The sequence below is a fragment of the Caretta caretta genome, chromosome 1 (assembly GCF_965140235.1).
Source record: "Caretta caretta isolate rCarCar2 chromosome 1, rCarCar1.hap1, whole genome shotgun sequence".
NCBI lineage: Eukaryota > Metazoa > Chordata > Testudines > Cheloniidae > Caretta > Caretta caretta.
This window is the reverse complement of record NC_134206.1, coordinates 236,408,832-236,428,852: the sequence shown is the minus strand read 5'-3', so window position 1 is coordinate 236,428,852 and position 20,021 is coordinate 236,408,832. Positions and strand designations below refer to the sequence as shown.

General features: G+C 45.9%; 1 protein-coding gene across 3 annotated transcripts in view; it reads left to right on the top strand.

Moving 5' to 3' along the window:
* The window catches only part of SLCO1B3 (solute carrier organic anion transporter family member 1B3), a 49,964-nt gene extending 44,823 nt beyond the window's left edge, over nt 1-5,141 (top strand). For 2 of the 3 annotated variants that reach the window (XM_048827151.2, XM_048827145.2), the window contains exons 15-16: nt 681-798; nt 1,984-5,141. In XM_048827151.2, the coding sequence (XP_048683108.1) occupies nt 681-798; nt 1,984-2,200 (335 nt within the window). In that variant the 3' untranslated portion in view covers nt 2,201-5,141. Of the gene's footprint in view, nt 1-680; nt 803-1,983 lie in introns of those variants that run through there. The other variant, XM_075121933.1, reaches the window with a different exon arrangement.
* The last annotated feature ends 14,880 nt before the right edge of the window (nt 5,142-20,021 follow it).

Below are 20,021 nucleotides of genomic sequence, written 5' to 3'. Positions count from 1 at the left end.
AAATCCTTTGTGAATTTAGCCCCTAAGTGCCTGTTACTTTTGAAAATGTGACTTAGGTGCCTAAGTTATACCTTGTAACACTGTGTGGGGTTAAGCCTAAACACCTTTAAAATCTGGGCCTGAAGCAGCGTTGACAATTTTGCCTACCGTCTACTTTAGGACTTGGTTTCATCTCCCTCTCTTTCTTCCCCTAACCCCCACCCCCCGCCATGTACTTTTTTCAGTAGGAAACAAAGAGGCGAGCCATAAGATGAATTTCACCCCAGTGTAGAGGATCAGCATGAGGTCCATGCACCACTAAGTCCTGAAAACTGCTGCAGCGATTGAGCTGCCAACCACCGGTGCTTTACAGAACAGTTTGGGAACTGTTGAGCTAATACATGCTGGAGAAAGCCATGTGTGTCACCACAGGCTGATAGCTTGGCCAGGCCCACTAGGTGTCAGACCACGTCACTGTGGAGCTCCAAACAGCACCAAAAGTGGTCACCCAGCTCACTATTCTGAAGGATCCTGTCCAATTTCTATAAAGGGAAGAAGCGGCTCCCTATATCCCACTGCCCACCAGAGTACCACTACAGGACAGGGCAGGGTTGGAGCTTAGTATGAAAATGCTATCATATTTTCTAAAGTTGTGCCTCATAATATGACATAGTGATATATTTTTGAATGTTTTATTGCAGCCGGAATTCCAGCCCCCATTTATTTTGGTGCATTAATAGACAGGACATGCTTGAAATGGGGAAGCGGAAGCTGTGGGCAGCAAGGAGCTTGTAGGATATATGATTCTGATGCATACAGGTAAGTTAAATCAAAACACAGAGTGGTCGTGAGTTTCTTTTCTGCATTAGGACTCTAAATTATTTGATGCTCTGGCCCTGGTCATCTAATGTTGGCTTCACCTTCATATAGGTCAGTACAGGATCTCAAATGTCAAGAAATCTTCACATTAACTACTCTTGGGGCCAAATACTGAAGTCTCTTCTCAGTTCTTTATACAGGCCTTACTCGTTCAGGCAAGTTTCAGAGTAGCAGCCATGTTAGTCTGTATTTGCAAAAAGAAAAGGAGTACTAGTGGCACCTTAGAGACTAACCGATTTATTTGAGCATAAGCTTTCGTGAGCTACAGCTCACTTCATCGGTTGCATCCACAGTATGCATCCGATGAAGTGAGCTGTAGCTCACGAAAGCTTATGCTCAAATAAATCGGTTAGTCTCTCAGGTGCCACTAGTACTCCTTTTCTTCATTCAGGCAAAACTCTCATTGACATCAATGACTGAGTCTTTCCTGAATAGTGGATATACTTTCTACACTTTGGACCAGCTCAGAAATCCATAGTCATCATGTGATTCACAAGCAGGAATAGAAAAGACATCCAAATTCACAGTGCCTACCATGCACATTGGGAAGACTGCCAATTTTGCTTTATTGGCCATGTTTAATGTGTGAACAAATGAAAAATAAAAGCTATTGGGCAGCTGAGGACATGGTAGAGAAATGCTTTTTAAGCACAACCAAAAAATATCTGCCTGAAGAATACTCAAAGCAACTGTTTTTTTTTTTCACATTTGTTTTATTTCATGCAACTCTTGATGGCCACATGAGGATTTTTATTTATATGCAGAGTAGCCAGGACTAGGGAGCCCATGACACATACAGGTGCTGCAGGAATCCTGGCCCCAGAAGCTCCTACAAATTCAGCAGGAGTAGAGGAGAAATGATTGATTATTACTGTACACATATTTTCAAAGGCATAAATCACAGTGTAAACAAAAAGTGAAAATGTCCACTTTATAGCACCATTCACAAGGTCGCTTTAGATTTTGTCTCCTTAACTATTGTATTAAAGAGTTCAGGGACTACTGTGCATTTTTTATTTTTGTACCATTCCTGAAAAGATCCGTTTATAGGTAATGTTAGTACTTGCAGTTCTTTTGAAGTTTGTTTATATTAGGAGAACTACCTTTTGTCTTCTCCCTTCACAGGTATACCTACCTTGGCCTAACAGCAGGCTTCAGACTACCATCCTACTTCTTAGCTTTCCTGTTTTATACAATGGTGAAGAAACAGTACCAAGCAAGGGGTCCCAAATCCACAGAAAATGGAGGGCAAGAAAGCGTTCCTATGAACAAAGAAGCTAACTCAAAGAGCAGTGAATATTTATCAGGTTCTTCCGATGTGGAAAAAGAATCATGTATTTAGAAAAACCACTTACGTCCATGTTGCATGAATCAGGACAGCATCTTTTAAAATCAACTTTCAGAATGTCCTGAATAAAACAATAACACTGCTCAGAATGAAAAACCAGAATGAACACATAGTCAATGACAAGGGCAGTTAGGTGCACATATGATTTATATTTAACTACCTTATATGAACCTGCTTATCAATGACAGACACAACAAATTCCATTAATTAACTAATGAGGGAAAATCCTGTTTGGCATTGTTAATTGCAACTGTTTGTAATTTTTAAATGGCTTGAATGTGGTTTCTGGCACAGTAACTGCATTCCAAATACTACACTGGAAGGCCCCAGTCCTGCCCACAGATCCACCTGTACTGAGCCCACTGAAGTCAAAAGGACTTGCATAGTTGCAAGGGTCTGCACAGTACAGTAAGAAGCTAGTGTAGTTTTCTGAACTCTGGCCTGCTAGGGAATAGCTAGGTGGAAGGCCCAAACCCTCTTTTCCTCCTGCGTCCTCAGGGACACTCAACTTGAAAAATCATATTTCCAACTGAAAATGTTGTGCCTACTAACGTTGTAAGGAGAGCTGGTTATCAAATGGAATTTCTGTTCCATCAGAAACTCCAGCATTTCAAGTTTTGCTTTCATCCTGAATTGGAACAAAAAGTTGAAATTTCAAGATTTTTACTGTGAAATGAAAATTTCAAAATATTTTGTTTAGGAAACATCAAAAGAACCTTATCGAAACATTTGGTTTTGACATAATTACAACTTTTATGTCCTATTACATTATCATTTATAATATAAATGTCATAAAATTTTTACTTTTATATTATATTGCTTTTATAAATGATAATATGATATAAACTTGAACCAATAAAGTCAAAATAAAACATTTCGACCTTACTGAAACAAAACATGTTAACTTTATCAAAATGCAATATTTCCACCTTATCAAAACCAATCATTTCATTAATTTCCTGTTGAAAATGTTGATGAAATCAATATGTTCCTACAAAATGTTTCAATTTCATTGAATCAGCGTTTTCCAAACTGTTCTATTGGAAAATTTTCAACTGCTCTAGTTGTAAGAAGCACCTAAGTTTGCTGTAAATGAAATAACTGAAAAAAATCAATTATTTTTCTTTACTTTGTAGATTTTGACATTACGCTGGGTATACTCAGTTTTACTGTTCCTCTGCCTAAAAGGAGCTATCTAGACATCCACAGGAAAGCAGCAAAACTTGAATAATTTATTTTTAAAGAATGCAAAAAAACTCTCCACAACAAACCAGGATCTATACTTTCAAGATTTCATTTTCAAAACTAGCAGTTAAAAAAAAAAAAAAAAGGCGGTTTTCAAAAGCACCTCTGAGGAAGTCAGTGGAACTTGTCCTCCTAACTTACGTGGTTTTGGAAAATCCCACCCCATTGCAAAAGCATTCAAATTCAAAGTTTACCACAATTTTACTAATATTAAAGCCAAAAAAAGACCAGCTTCTGATACTCTTCATACTGTTTTGTATTAGCTTATTCCAAATTTATCACATTACTTTCAATGAGACTACCCATGAAGTAAATTATGGGGCACTGATTTAGGTGTCTAAATATGGACTTAGGAGTCTAATTGTAGGCACCTAATTTTGAAATCGTGACTGATTCATCCATCATATCTTTAAGTACATTGATAATTATTTTATTATTTTTCTCTTTAAAAGAAAGTTTAAAATGAAGATTATTAAGTGAGTTCAAAGTTATAACATTTTATAAAACTTAGACTAAATTCTTTACTAAGTTGATCAGTGAAATGTTTTCAGCTTTGTAGTGACTTTATGTTTTCAACGCAAAACCCACACATTTTAGGCTATTTTATTCTGAAGCTGACCTCTGTTACTGTGCCATATAACAGCCAGTAGAGGGCACTCAAAGAATAATAATATTAACTACCTGACTATTGGAGCCCAAATCTATCATGTTTGTCATATACCAAATCCTAATCCTCATTGTTTTTAGGAAAGTTGAGCTCTAGATTTCTTTGAGACAGTCTATAATATCTGTTTCAAAACCATTGCTAAACCTAAACAAAATATCCTGGACTAGAGGCTTCCTTTTGATCAGCATATTTAAAATACTGTTGAAGTAGCTTTTCATGCTATTGGATTCAATCCTGTTAGAATCCCTTAGGTTTCATAGCTGTTTTAGACATCAAGTGCCTGAAACTTCCCTACAATTAGGGTGTTGATTGAATAGGGATCACAGCACGGGAGTCCAAGACTTGACATTGAAACATAAAATAACCTTTTCCCTTTCCATTTGTCTAATTTTTGGACACATGAATGCAATAAAACAAAACTGTAAAGAAATTACTAATGTTATTACCACACACAGTTCTATATTAGCAAATGTGTAATCCACACACCTTCTGGGTGTGTGGTGGTCTATCCCCTCTAATGGTACCGAGACCACTTAGAGATGAATGAGTCTACTCTACAGCCTTAGTTAAGAGCCATATGGCTTTTAGCTGATGCAGTTGAGGCTCATGCATTTAGCTCTGGAGATCCCAGATTCAATCCTGATGACCAGGGTCTGTCAGCATTACATATATTATTACCAAAGGGTCCATTTACTGGATGTTTTTCTTGAAATGGTCATCAGTGAAATAGTTAACAAAGTTGCTTATACCAATCATCTTTAGGTTTCAGAGTTACCTGATCATTGAGAAGACGGGTGTAACTTCAGCGCCCTTGTGGCCAAGATGGATTCTGCTCTGCAGGCAGCTCTGGCCAAGAGAAGGTGCATGCAGGAATGCAGCAGGGAAAGTCCATTTCACCCCAGGAACACCTGTTCCAAACCCCCCAAAGTGAACACACACACACCGGAATGTGTACAATGCATACAGTGAATATAGAAAAGGAAAATATTTACTTACAGAGGGATGAAAGGAGAAAAACAACAGGGGGAAAGATAAGGAGAGCGGTAAAACAGGGTTGCATTCAACACAAGGCCCCACAGGCCCAGTGGTAGCACAGCCTGAAAGGGCAGACACCAAGCAATGTGTCTGCACACAGAGTTCAGGAGTCCTGGGCAAAGTTCCAGTCCAGTGGTGAGTCTTGGGTGCTCCTGGTCATCTTTGGTGCCAGTAAACTTTCCCCAACAAACCCCTCCAGTGCCCTCTTCTGCTGCTCTCTGCAAAGCCACACGGAGCGACAACCTCTCCAGTTAACTAGGTACAGCCTCCCTCCTTATTCCCAATGCAAAGTCACAAGCCCCAATACTCACGGCCCCATATAGCTCTAGGGTGACCAGGCAGCAAATGTGAAAAATCGGGACAGGGGTGGGGGTTAATAGGAGCCTATATAAGAAAAAGACCCCAAAATCGGGACTGTCCCTATAAAATCGGGACATCTGGTCACCCTCTACAGCTCTGGGCAGCAGTGATACTGGGTCCAGCTCCAGTTTGTCCTTCTCGGGTAATTCCTCCCTGGTACAATGCTCCACTGGCTCCTGTCTCAGGGTGTCCCTGATCAGCTGCTCTGTCCCTCCCAGGCTTCAGGCAGGTTCTCAGCTGCTTCACTCTGAGGTCTTGCTTGCTGCAGCCCTTCTGTCTGGAGCTCCTGACACACACACCTGTCACTCTCCCCTCTTTCTGTGCTCCCCCCCGTCCTCCCCCAACAGAACTTCCTCCTTCTGGAACAATAAGCACTCCCCCGCCCTCTCAGGAAAAAGATTTAAAGGGGACATGCTTTCTAAACCCCAAAGAAGTTACACAGGGCAGGACACACCTCTCAGAGAGAGGTATAGTTTCAGGCTGTCTGCAGGACTCAGGAAGACAATACTACACTGTTTACACTTAAAGGTATTTCGGTGCCTAGAAATGCAAATAGCCACCTAGTGGGATTTTCAATAAGTTAAGCCCCTAGTTGCCTTTGAAAATCTCACTATACAACTGCCAGTACTAGAAACCCATCATTATTTAAATAAAAGGCTAGAGCCTGAAGAACAGTGTTACAGCAATGGATGGATTCTGAGGAAAACATGTCACTAGCAGACTCAGAGTACAGAGGACTGGATATTAGCCGCTTCCAGGAATAAAGGGTCATAATAAAGTGTGTTGTGCAAGACCTATTGATCTGTTCAGAAATTGCAGTATTGCCTGCTATAATAATCTTAGGGTATGTCTACACTACGGAATAAGGTCGAATTTATAGAAGTCGGTTTTTTAGAAATCGGTTTTATATATTCGAGTGTGTGTGTCCCCACAGAAAATGCTCTAAGTGCATTAAATGCATTAACTCAGCGGAGTGCTTCCACAGTACCGAGGCTAGAGTCGACTTCCGGAACGTTGCACTGTGGATAGCTATCCCACAGTTCCCGCAGTCTCCGCTGCCCATTGGAATTCTGGGTTGAGATCCCAATGCCTGATGGGGCTAAAACATTGTCGCGGGTGGTTCTGGATACATATCGTCAGGCCCCCGTTCCCTCCCTCCCTCCATGAAAGCAAGGGCAGACAATCTTTTCACGCCTTTTTTCCTGAGTTACCTGTGCAGACGCCATACCACTGCAAGCATGGAGCCCGCTCAAGTAACCGTCACCCTATGTCTCCTGGGTGCTGGCAGACGCGGTACGGCTTTGCTACACAGTAGCAGCAACCCCTTGCCTTCTGGCAGTAGACGGTGCAGTATGACTGGTAGTCATCCTCGTCGTGTCCGAGGTGCTCCTGGCCACGTTGGCTGGGAGCGCCTGGGCAGACATGGGCGCAGGGACTAAATTTGGAGTGACTTGACCAGGTCATTCTCTTTAGTCCTGCAGTCAGTCCTATTGAACCGTCTTATGGTGAGCAGGCAGGCGATACAGATTGCTAGCAGTCGTATTGTACCATCTTCTGCCAGGCAGGCAAGAGATGAGGATGGCTAGCAGTCCTTCTGCACCGTCTGCTGCCAGCCAAAGATGTAAAAGATAGATGGAGTGGATCAAAACAAGAAATAGACCAGATTTGTTTTGTACTCATTTGCCTCCTCCCCTGTCTAGGGGACTCATTCCTCTAGGTCACACTGCAGTCACTCACAGAGAAGGTGCAGCGAGGTAAATCTAGCCATGTATCAATCAGAGGCCAGGCTAACCTCCTTGTTCCAATAAGAACAATAACTTAGGTGCACCATTTCTTATTGGAACCCTCTGTGAAGTCCTGCCTGAAATACTCCTTGATGTAAAGACACCCCCTTTGTTGATTTTAGCTCCCTGAAGCCAACCCTGTAAGCCATGTCGTCAGTCGCCCCTCCCTCCGTCAGAGCAATGGCAGACAATCGTTCCACGCCTTTTTTCTGTGCGGACGCCATACCAAGGCAAGCATGGAGGCCGCTCAGCTCACTTTGGCAATTAGGAGCACATTAAACACCACACACATTATCCAGCAGTATATGCAGCACCAGAACCTGGCAAAGCGATACCGGGCGAGGAGGCGACGTCAGCACGGTCACGTGAGTGATCAGGACATGGACACAGATTTCTCTGAAAGCATGGGCCCTGACAATGCATGCATCATGGTGCTAATGGGGCAGGTTCATGCTGTGGAACGCCAATTCTGGGCTCGGCAAACAAGCACAGACTGGTGGGACCGCATAGTGTTGCAGGTCTGGGACGATTCCCAGTGGCTGCGAAACTTTCGCATGCATAAGGGCACTTTCATGGAACTTTGTGACTTGCTTTCCCCTGCCCTGAGGCGCATGAATACCAAGATGAGAGCAGCCCTCACAGTTGAGAAGCGAGTGGCGATAGCCCTGTGGAAGCTTGCAACACCAGACAGCTACCAGTCAGTTGGGAATCAATTTGGAGTGGGCAAATCTACTGTGGGGGCTGCTGTGATGCAAGTAGCCCACGCAATCAAAGATCTGCTGATATCAAGGGTAGTGACCCTGGGAAATGTGCAGGTCATAGTGGATGGCTTTGCTGCAATGGGATTCCCTAACTGTGGTGGGGCCATAGACGGAACCCATATCCCTATCTTGGCACCGGAGCACCAAGCCGCCGAGTATGTAAACCGCAAGGGGTACTTTTCGATAGTGCTGCAAGCTCTGGTGGATCACAAGGGACGTTTCACCAACATCAACGTGGGATGGCCGGGAAAGGTACATGACGCTCGCATCTTCAGGAACTCTGGTCTGTTTCAAAAGCTGCAGGAAGGGACTTTATTCCCAGACCAGAAAATAACTGTTTACTGTTGGGGATGTTGAAATGCCTATATGTATCCTTGGGGACCCAGCCTACCCCTTAATGCCATGGCTCATGAAGCTGTACACAGGCAGCCTGGACAGTAGTCAGGAACTGTTCAACTACAGGCTGAGCAAGTGCAGAATGGTGGTAGAATGTGCATTTGGACGTTTAAAGGCGCGTTGGTGCAGTTTACTGACTCACTTAGACCTCAGCGAAACCAATATTCCCACTGTTATTACTGCTTGCTGTGTGCTCCACAATATCTGTGAGAGTAAGGGGGAGACGTTTATGGCGGGGTGGGAGGTTGAGGCAAATCGCCTGGCTGCTGGTTACGCGCAGCCAGACACCAGGGCGGTTAGAAGAGCACAGGAGGGCGTGGTATGCATCAGAGAAGCTTTGAAAACCAGTTTCATGACTGGCCAGGCTACGGTGTGAAAGTTCTGTTTGTTTCTCCTTGATGAAACCCCCCGCCCCTTGGTTCACTCTACTTCCCTGTAAGCTAACCACCCGCCCCTCCTCCCTTCAATCACTGCTTGCAGAGGCAATAAAGTCATTGTTGCTTCACATTCATGCATTCTTTATTGATTCATCACACAAATAGGGGGATGACTACCAAGGTAGCCCAGGAGGGGTGGTGGAGGAGGGAAGGAAAATGCCACACAGCACTTTAAGCACAGCACTTTAAAAGTTTACAACTTTAAAATTTATTGAATGACAGCCTTCTTTTTTGGGGGCAATCCTCTGTGGTGGAGTGGCTGGTTGGCCGGAGGCCCCCCCACCGCGTTCTTGGGTGTCTGGGTGTGGAGGCTATGGAACTTGGGGAGGAGGGCAGTTGGTTACAGAGGGGCTGCAGTGGCAGTCTGTGCTCCAGCTGCCTTTGCTGCAGCTCAACCATACACTGGAGCATACTGGTTTGGTCCTCCAGCAGCCTCAGCATTGAATCCTGCCTCCTCTCATCACGCTGCTGCCACATTTGAGCTTCAGCCCTGTCTTCAGCCTGCCACTTACTCTCTTCAGCCCACCACCTCTCCTCCCGGTCATTTTGTGCTTTCCTGCACTCGGACATTATTTGCCTCCACGCATTCGTCTGTGCTCTGTCAGTGTGGGAGGACAGCATGAGCTCAGAGAACATTTCATCGCGAGTGCATTTTTTTTTCTTTCTAAGCTTCACTAGCCTCTGGGAAGGAGAAGATCCTGTGATCATTGAAACACATGCAGCTGGTGGAGAAAAAAAAAGGGACAGCGGTATTTAAAGAGACATTTTATAAAACAGTGGCTACACTCTTTCAGGGTAAACCTTACAGTTAACATTACATACATAGCACATGTGCTTTCGTTACAAGGTCGCATTTTGCCTCCCCCCACCGCGTGACTACCCCCTCAACCTTCCCCCCTCCCTGTGGCTAACAGCGGGGAACATTTCTGTTTAGCCACAGGCAAACAGCCCAGCAGGAATGGGCTCCTCTGAGTGTCCCCTGAAGAAAAGCACTCTATTTCAACCAGGTGACCATGAATTATATCTCACTCTCCTGAGGATAACACAGAGAGATAAAGAACGGATGTTGTTTGAATGCCAGCAAACATACACTGCAATGCTTTGTTCTACAATGATTCCCGAGTACGTGTTACTGGCCTGGAGTGGTAAAGTGTCCTACCATGAAGGACGCAATAAGGCTGCCCTCCCCAGAAACCTTTTGCAAAGGCTTTAGGAGTACATCCAGGAGAACCGCGAATGCCAGGGCAAAGTAATCCTTTCACATGCTTGCTTTTAAACCATGTATAGTATTTTGAAAGGTACACTCACCGGAGGTCCCTTCTCCGCCTGCTGGGTCCAGGAGGCAGCCTTGGGTGGGTTCAGGGGGTACTGGCTCCAGGTCCAGGGTGAGAAACAGTTCCTGGCTGTCGGGAAAACCGGTTTCTCCACTTGCTGTGAGCTATCTACAACCTCATCATCATCATCATCTTCTTCGTCCCCAAAACCTGCTTCCATATCGTCTCCATTGAAGGAGTCAAACAACACGGCTGGGGTAGTGGTGGCTGAACCCCCTAAAATGGCATGCAGCTCATCATAGAAGCGGCATGTTTGGGGCTCTGACCCGGAGCGGCCGTTCGCCCCTCTGGTTTTCTGGTAGGCTTGCCTCAGCTCCTTCAGTTTCACGCGGCACTGCTTCGGGTCCCTGTTATGGCCTCTGTCCTTCATGCCCTGGGAGATTTTGACAAAGGTTTTGGCATTTCGAAAACTGGAACGGAGTTCTGATAGCACGGATTCCTCTCCCCAAACAGCGATCAGATCCCGTACCTCCCGTTCAGTCCATGCTGGAGCTCTTTTGCGATTCTGGGACTCCATCATGGTCACCTGCAGCTTGCCACGCTGGCCAAACAGGAAATGAGATTTAAAAGTTCGCGGTTCTTTTCCTGTCTACCTGGCCAGTGCATCTGAGTTGAGAGTGCTGTCCAGAGCGGTCACAATGGAGCACTCTGGGATAGCTCCCGGAGGTCAATACCATCTAATTGTGTCCACAGTACCCCAAATTCGAGCAGGCAAGGTCGATTTAAGCGCTAATCCACTTGTCAGGGGTGGAGTAAGGAAATCGATTTTAAGAGCCCTTTTAGTCGAAATAAAGGGCTTCATTGTGTGGACGTTTGCAGGTTTACACCGATTTAACGCTGCTAAATTCGACCTAAAGTCCTAGTGTAGACCAGGGCTTAATTATAATAATACCTAAGGGAAACAGCAGGAGAATTTTTCAATTGAAGTGAGATTTATTTGTGGCTATAGGGCAAGGGGGATGGCACACTGCATTTAACTAGGCTATTTCCTTGCTGTTTTCTCAGCAACCCACGTTTTGATTGATCCAGATGTGTCAGTAAGAAGACCTCTGCAAGCTGAATGGATGAGCTATCTCACTTATCTGTAAAACCCTAGAGTTAATTCTTTCTTTGTTTTGAGGGACAGTGGTAATTCTTTGGACTTGCATGGCTGACATTAATATTGCCCAATGTATTATTTATTAATATAAGTTAGGGGATAACCTGTTCCCAGTGGTGACTCATGGTCAAATTTTTAGGTGAGAAGCTACAATCCAAAAACCACAACCCATGAAAAGATGCATTGAAAGCTACATTTAAAATGCACTGGTCTCAAACAAATGGGATAGAAACCCATGGGGAGCAGGAAGGAAGAAAGAAAATTGTGCCAAGTGAATCAACCCCACTGATGAAAGGGATTTGGAGTGTTGCAGGTTTCAGAGGCTGTGACCCTCTGCACTCAGGGGTATGTGGGCAAGCTACCTACAGGGAAGGATGCCCCCTTGTGCACAGAGAGACAAGCCAGCACATTCTCCCTTCCTTCTTTCCAACAGTTCCGCTTTGGGCAGCATGGTTCCAGAGGGAGTCAGGCTCCCGTTGGCAAGGCCTCCATGTGGCTGCACAGCAACTCAGCATGTTACCAACTTGGTTTTCTTCTGTCTTATCTAGGGGAGAACTGTAGCAGGAGTGGAGGAATCTGTGGTGAGGCAAAGCAAACACGTTTCACTGGCTTCCTCTTGGCCCACTCTGACTACAAAGCACTGCAGCGTGTACTGCTGCTACATTTGTGCTGGGAAGTGGGGAAATGGATATTAATGAATTTCAACTGCCTTTTACAGTTATTTACTTTGGCTGCAATTTTCAAAACTTGGGTGCCCCGAAAGAGGCATGTAAATCCATTTTAGCCACCTGATAAACATGGCCTGATTTTTTTTCAGAGGGGCTGGTCTCCCATATTTCCCCAGTTGCTTAGCCCTTTTGAAAACCAAGCCACTCTTATTCAGATGCCTCACTTTTGGCACCCCAGTTTCAAAATGCTTGCCTTTACAAAAAAGGGCTTCATGTTCAGGGTTAAAATTAGCTGAACGTGAAGTTGCCATGACATTTTATCAGGCAAACATTGCAGAGAGAGGGAGGTTTACCTGTCACCCTCATAAAAGCCTCTAGAAACCTAAATCATTATAAGGAGACCACTGGACTCACTTTGCTTTGGCCCAAACCAATACATCCTGGGCTAATTGGAGAAGATACCCTTCCTAGCAATTTGAGTAATTGCGAAAAGGACTAATAATAGCCTAGACTTTCCTAACCAAGCCGTAAGTTTGTAAGCAATAGATAAAAATCTGAACATCAGAGAAGACAGAGAAAACTAAGGAAAGGATAAGTGCTCAGAACCAAAAGCAAAACAAAAGAGAAGAAGTTGCAAAAGTACTATAGCACCATGGTTGAGAGAAAGAAAGAAAGATACTGTAACAAAGGATAGCTAGAAACAATAATAAATCGGGTTGCCAACCCTCCAGGATTGACTGGAAGTCATGGGACGAAACATCCAGGAATATGTCCAACCAAAATTGACAACCCTAATAACAATTAGTATAAGTTTAGAAGGGCCAAAAGAAAATTAATAGTCAAACACAATGAACTGAGGCAGAAAATGTATTATGTCTGTGATTTAGTGAGAAAAGAGATTATCATGAAGAGTGTCTTCCCTAAATTTCTAAGCCTAAAGCCAGGTCTACCCTAGGAAATTAGGTCAGTTTAATTACGTCAGTCAGGGGTGTGAAAAATCCACAGTTAAACCAACCTAGCCCCTGGTGTTGACAGAGTGCTGTCTACAGGAGGGCTTCGCCTGGCAATATCTCTACTGCCTGTCGTGGAGATGGAGTGCCCATGCTGATGGGACAAGCCCTCCCATCGGCATGGGTATTGTCTTCACTGAAGTGCTACTGTGGCTGAAGCGTTTTAAGTGCAGACCTGCTTGAAGAGAGGCTGGAATATATCTATGTAACTCTTCTGCCCGTCAGAGTTGGCAGCAACAAGGGCCGGGTTCAATATCTAGGGGATCCATTCCAATAACACAATGCAAACCGGCTTGAGCCCCCACCCAGTGACCTGGGACAAATATATACCACCCCCGCTGGGCGCCTCCAAGAGGCAATACTTCCCCTCTCACAAGCACATAGTCTGAGTGTAGCAAAAAGCCTCTTAATAACAGAGAGAAACAATGTGGCATTATGTTGGGGAAACACCACCAACAGGATTCATAACACAACCCATGAGCAAAAAAACCCACCCCAAGCAAATTGGGGCATGCCCTTTCCCTTTGTTTCTTGAGTCCAGCAACCCCAAATCACCTAAAGTCCCAGAAGTCCAATGACCCAAAAGTCCCTGTACCTGGTCAGGGCAGCCCCAGAGTTCAAAAGTTTATCTGCAGAGCTTTACCTCCCAACCTGGGTAGAGATGGGGGCAGGGGTTAGAGGCACCTTACATGATCTGAAGCTGACCGCCCCACAGCTCCATAGGGCTCGGCTCCGCTCCGCCAGCCGCCCCACAAACTGCTTCGCTCAGCTCTGCTCTGCGGCCCACAAGCAGCTCCTGCCGTCCCACGAACTGCTCCACCAGCCGGTCCACAAACTGCTCCGCGTCCCACCAGCAGCTCCCGCCGTCCTATGAACTGCTCTACCAGCCTGTCCACAAGGCACTCCAGCCATCCCGCAAACTGCTCCACAATATCTCTTCAGGCTCCCCCACTACTTAACACAACACTCAGTGATTTCAGCTCTTTGGTGAATTCAGCTTGTAGTAGGGGAGCCTCAGTGCTGGTGCACCATTAACGAACTCAGCAGCCTGTAACTAGACTTCTAATGAAATCAAAATTAGCTCTGATATTCCACAGTGGAGACAGGAGGAAGTCCAATTAGCAAGTAAGGCCCTCACCAAGGGGCCCATGCCACCAAGTATTAATACTTATCCCCAGCCTCTCTCAATTCACACAGTTTTGGAACCCATGGTCCTTGCCTAGTGAGTGCTACTTAGTTGATGGTGAGTCCCTCCATCATAACAAAAGGCCAAGCACAGTTCCCATAATCAGGGTAATAACAATTTATTCTTCCTGCCCCAATAACAGAGACACTGGGGATCCCACAGCAGCCAAAGTGACCATTTGGGCAGCTATGGTCTCATTCTAGGCGGGGTGGGTGTGCCTATGCAAATGAGATCAGCCCCTAAAGTTCTTTTCCACAACTTGCCACACCTCACCACCAGATGTCAGGGTGGAGCTCATCCTGACACTGCTTACATCTATTTATATACTGTATCTCTGAAGACAATTTAGAAGTACTCCCAGCATTGGGGAGGAGGGAGGGGGAAGGACATATCAAACACCCAAATGTCAGATTTACTTGACATGTGGACCTGGTACACTGACCAGAGAAAAAGTACCTGAGCTGCAAGCCATGTCTGAAAGAACAGCTAGACCTATGAAGATGCAAGGAATTGTTTGGTGAAGCAGTCAAGGTTGACATGGCTGAATCAAAACAAGGCATGAGGAAGCAGGATGAAAATTCAGCTAGTAAGTGGTCCATTCATCTGCTGTGGAACCTTAGTCTGTCCGTTCAGAACCACCTATGAGCAGACAGTTTCTACCCAAGCGGAGATCTAAGTGCATATATGACACTTGATACAATCTAAAGCCAATATGTAACCTGGCAGTTTTAGTCATATTGATAGAGACTTTCAGCCAGTGTAAATCAATGTAGCTTCATGGACTATAATGGAGCTATACTGATTTACACAAACTGAGGATCAGGCCCATTTTGCCTCCCTTGACACAGAGTAAAAGATTAGCTGTAGTTTTTAAAAATGTATAAAATAAGAACTGGCTTTCTGGCAAAATGAGTTGCAGACAGACCCTTGTCCCTATATTATCATTACTTGCTTTTTTTTAACCATTAATAAAATACTTGTTTGAATTTTATACATTAATTCCCTAAGGCAGTGTGAAATATTCACAATTATATATGAACCTCCCAGTTTGATTTTTGTGGGACTACCCTCTGTGACACACTGTAACACCCTGTAACTCAAGTTTCACCACTTGTATATGGTCATATGTTGTACAAAGTATGCCTTGTGAGGTATTATTTGAATAGTCCTAATCTGCTGAACATCATTGTCTTGTTAAAAAGTGTGTGTCAACTTTGTATATGGAGTTAGAAGATTTGCTATATGTTTGTTATTGAAACATGTTGTGATTCTGGGGAACACCCATAGACTAGCTCCTCAGAGAAAACAAAGGACTGCAAACAAAGACATGTCATCTCATATGTCACATACACAGAAAGTGTGAGCAAGAAAATATGTACAATTCACCTGACAGACACTTTGAATCTCTCATATACCACAGAGTGATTGTTTGGACACCAGCGGGGTGTACTTACCAAATAGAGTAGGAGAGTATAAAATAAGAGACAATGACTTCCTTGTTAACTGTCCTCCCCCACCTCTACTCACGGGGCAAGATGGTTTGAAAGACAACGAAGCATCATTGACCTAGAGAAGTGATCCCAGGCTGTAAGGAGATCCAGCCTGTGAATTAAGAACTGTGAACTGCCTGCAGCATCTGGTGGGGTGAGAAAGTTGCTTGCTTCAAGTCTTGCCTAGCTTGGCAAAGTTTAGGAATTAGATTGTGGTTCTATATTTTCTTTCTTTTGTAACCAATTCAGTCTTTTATACCTTAAACACTTGTAGTTACTTAAAATCGATCTTTCTTTAGTTAATAAACTTGTTTTATTCTTCTAGCTAAACCAGTGTGTTTTGGTTGAAGCGTTTGTGGGAACCTCTACTCAGGTTAACGAAGTTGGTGTATAAACATTACCCTTTGTTGGAATATTGAACTTTATATGAGCTTGGGCTGCACAGAGAGTGACCTGGGCAGTACAAGCTGCATATTTCTTGAGGTGCAAGTCTGAGACTACAGAACTGGCTAGGGCTGCTCTGTGTGTAGTTCTTGAGTGGCTGGGAGAGCATTCATGTGACTTCAGCTGGATGTGATTTTGCATGCTGAGAGAGAATGAGCCAGTCCTAGTTTGTTCTCACAGTAAAGCAGCAGCACCTGGGGCTGGAGAACTAACGTGACACAGTGATTAAACAGGCCTGAGGGTACCCTGGGGGACTATCACAGTCTCATGCATTAATATCTTGTTGGATCAGGACCAGATTCCTGCAACAGATGAAATTGTCACATGGTCTTTGCAGGCCAAGAGAAAATAGTCTGATAGAAACATATTTGCTAGGTTCACTGCTGTTTTCTTTTTTGGAAATAAGTAGTCCCATTCTCTGAGTTGGCCATTATTTTTCAAAAATACTTGGCCAAGGGTAGGTCATTATGTTAATATTCATTTTGCTTGCTTTCCAGCATGTCTTATTTACAAATGTGTTCAAAATTTACAAGTATTCCCTTACATACTTTTTATAAATATTTTTATCAAAATGTAGCTTTAAATTATTCATACTAACTTTCCAAATTTTTCTTCCTGAGGACTGGTTTGAAAAGGGAGTTCAGCATCTCAGCCATTTTTGAGTCATCGTTAATTTCATCCTGTAGTCATGAATTAATAGACTTATTTTAGCTCTAGAAATTTGTTTCCCCGATGTAGCTGTAAATACCTTCCTACACTCCATGATCCCAAAGGTTAACATGAGCTTGTTTTTATTTTAGCCCTCTCTTTTCTTTTCCCTGTAAGCAATAAATGACTCTGATGGTGAAATTCTCTCTTCATTGAAGTCAATAGGAGTTTGGTCTCCCTATTTCCAGTATTTGTCTTCTTTTCTCCTCAGATCTTTGAGCAAAAATGTGATGCCATATATCCTCAGTGGCAAATGAATGAAAACTGAGTGAGGAGCTCAGCAGTTGGACCCTAATTGCAGGATTGCAGTCACAATGATTTGGAGGAGAAACTGGAAAGTGAATTAATGAAAATTTCTGTTAAGACTAGGTTACTAAAAACTGTAGCAGATCATAGGAAACCCTAAATTTCACACTGGGAGATTGACAAGCATGAGTCCCGAATAGATTTAACTTGGATACATTTTTAAATTGTAAACTCCTTAGGGTAAGTACAATTTTTATTTGTTTGCCTTGTACAGCTATAAGCACATCATTGGTTCACAATGCACAAATAATATCCTTAAAGTTAGGGTGCCCAGGGGCCCCATTTTTAAAGGGACAGGCCTGTATTTAAGACCACCTACAGGTGTCCCGACTTTTTCTTAAAAATGGGCAAATTGTCCAGTATTTTCTGCCTCATCAGTACAGGCAGGTCCTCCTGCTGGCCAGATCCCTTCTTGCCAGCCACCCACCCACCAGCAGTGAGTGTGGGGTGCCTAGTGGCCGACAATGGGGTTGGGTGTGCAAGGCTGGTGGTGCGGTGAAGATGCAGTGCGTGGGGCCGGCCGGTCTCCCTGCTGGTCAGTCAGTGCAGTCCCCACTGTCTGCCAGCTCTCGGCCATCAGGGTCCCCCATCTCCCCCCATCCAGTTTCCAGCTGGCACTGGCTGCGTGTTGTGAGCTGTGGTGGTTGGTGAGTGCGGGAAGGTGCCAGGTGGCGGCCGGATGCGTGTCACCTCTGCTGCCCACCTATCGACCCTTTATGTGCTTCCCCTCTGGCTGGCCTTTCCCAGCTTTGCCCCTTCACATACACACCCAGCCCTGCTGCTCCTTCATATCAACCCCGGCTGGGTGCAGTTCACTCCCAGTCCTGTGTGGAGACCCAGCCCCTGGTCGGAGCGCTCAGCTCACCAGCAGCCTGACCGGCAGACTCCTTCCCTCCCCCACTGCCTCTGGCTGGGCTGGCACTCGGGGAAAGACCCTCTGGCCCCAGGGCACTGGCCAGGAGGAGCCAAGCCCTGTATTTCCCAAAGCCCCGCACAGCACTTGCATGGGGACGCCTCTCCACGCCTCAGCGAAGCTCTGGAGTGGCTGGAGGGGGAGTGATCTCCAGCCTGTTCATGCCCCAAACCTACAGGCTCCACAGCAGCCCCTGGGGAAGGGGCTTTGCACCCTCTTCCCCCTTTCCCCCCTGCCCCGCCCTGGGTCCTGCCCTCTGGAGGGCTGGGCTGCTCCATCTCCTAGGCGCCCTCCCCTGCTGAGCCACCTCTCTGGCCAGCTTTGCTGAAGCCCCTTCAGTCAGGTTCCCTGGGCCTTGGTGCACAATGCATCCTTAGGGCTTAACCCCTTCCTGCCTGCACTGGAGCCGGGGGATAGGAGGTGGCTGGGTTATGTCGGTGGCCAGTGGCAGCCTGGAGGTGTTAGCTGCCTTTCAACACTGTGCGGGTAGGGAGGGGCAAGCTGCTTCCAGCCACACGGGGGTGATGGTGATGTTGAGGGGGAAGAGATGAGCTCTGCAAAGACACGGGCCAGGTCATCCCTTTCCCCGCTCCTCTTTCCCTGCGGCTAGAACAAACTATGGCCCGGATCTGGCCCCTCAGGGCTTTGAATCCGGCCTGCGGGATTGCCACCCCTGTGGAGCCGTGGGCCCTGCGCAGCTGCCGGAAAGGGCCGGCACCATGTCCCTGCGGCCCCTGGAGGGGAGTGGGGTAGAGGGCTCCGTGCGCTGCTGTTGCCTATGGGTACCTCCTCCTGAGCTTCTCCATAGCGGCGCGGCACCACTGCCACCCCAGGTAAGCGGCGCTGGGCCGGAGCCTGCACCCCGAACCTCTCCTGCACCCCAACCCCAACCTCCCTACCCTGAGCCCCCTGCCTCATCCTCACACCGCTCCTGCACCCCAACCCCCTGCCTTGATCCCCCTCCTGCCCCCTGAACCCCTGCCCTGAGCCCCCTGCCGCACCCCACACCCCCCTGCTCTCCAACCCCAGGCCCTGAGCCCCCTCCCGCACTCCGCTTCCCAACCTCATGCCCCCGACCTACATGCATGGCCCTGCATGTAATTTCCCCACCCAGATGTGGCCCTCGGGCCAAGAAGTTTGCCCACCCCGGGGTAGAAGCAGCTCCCATCCCTTCCCTCCCACACCGTGCCGACAGGCTGCTGATGGCCACATACTGGTGTGAACCCTGGCAGAAATCTGGGGAAGGGGGCATATGACCCCCCACGTCTTGCCTCAGGAAGATGCGGTGCCAGATACCAGGAGAGGTGAGTCCACCCTGGGGGCCCAGCCAGGAATGGAGGGTGAAGAGCGCAAGGCCGGGTGTGTGTGTGTGGGGGGGGGGTCAGGTCGGTTGGTCACCCCCCATGTGTGAGAGGTATATGGGAGTGTGTGTGTGTCATCCGTCTCCATGGGGAGAGTTTGGGTATGTATTTGTCACCCCTCCCCGTGTGAACCCTAAAGCCTTAAAGATAAGAAGGTGAATAAAAAGAATCCAACTGAGCAGTATTTCTTTTTAACAGGGGCTCAGTCAACTTGATGTTAATTTGAATGTTTGTACAATTGTTTGTCATTGAACTCACTTGAATACGAGTAATTTTACCAGGTGTCCCATATTCAGCATACGGAAATATAGTCACTCTATTCAAAGTACTTCTGGTCCTCCATGGTGGCATGTCAGTTTTGGATGGGGTAAGGGTGACCTCTCAACCCTGTGTTACATTGTCACTGTTATGTAGTTTTCAGTTCTTTGTTTGCCAGGCTTCTTTAATGAGGTCAAACAAATCTATGCAATTTTCCACAGAGGAGCAGGCTTCTCCAGACTTGTTACCTGTCTAGGGATTTGTATTAATTACCTCCTAATTATTTTAGTTCCTGCAGGAAACTCCCCCATGGAGCCAAAATACAATCCCTAGTCCATAAAGCTATATAGTCA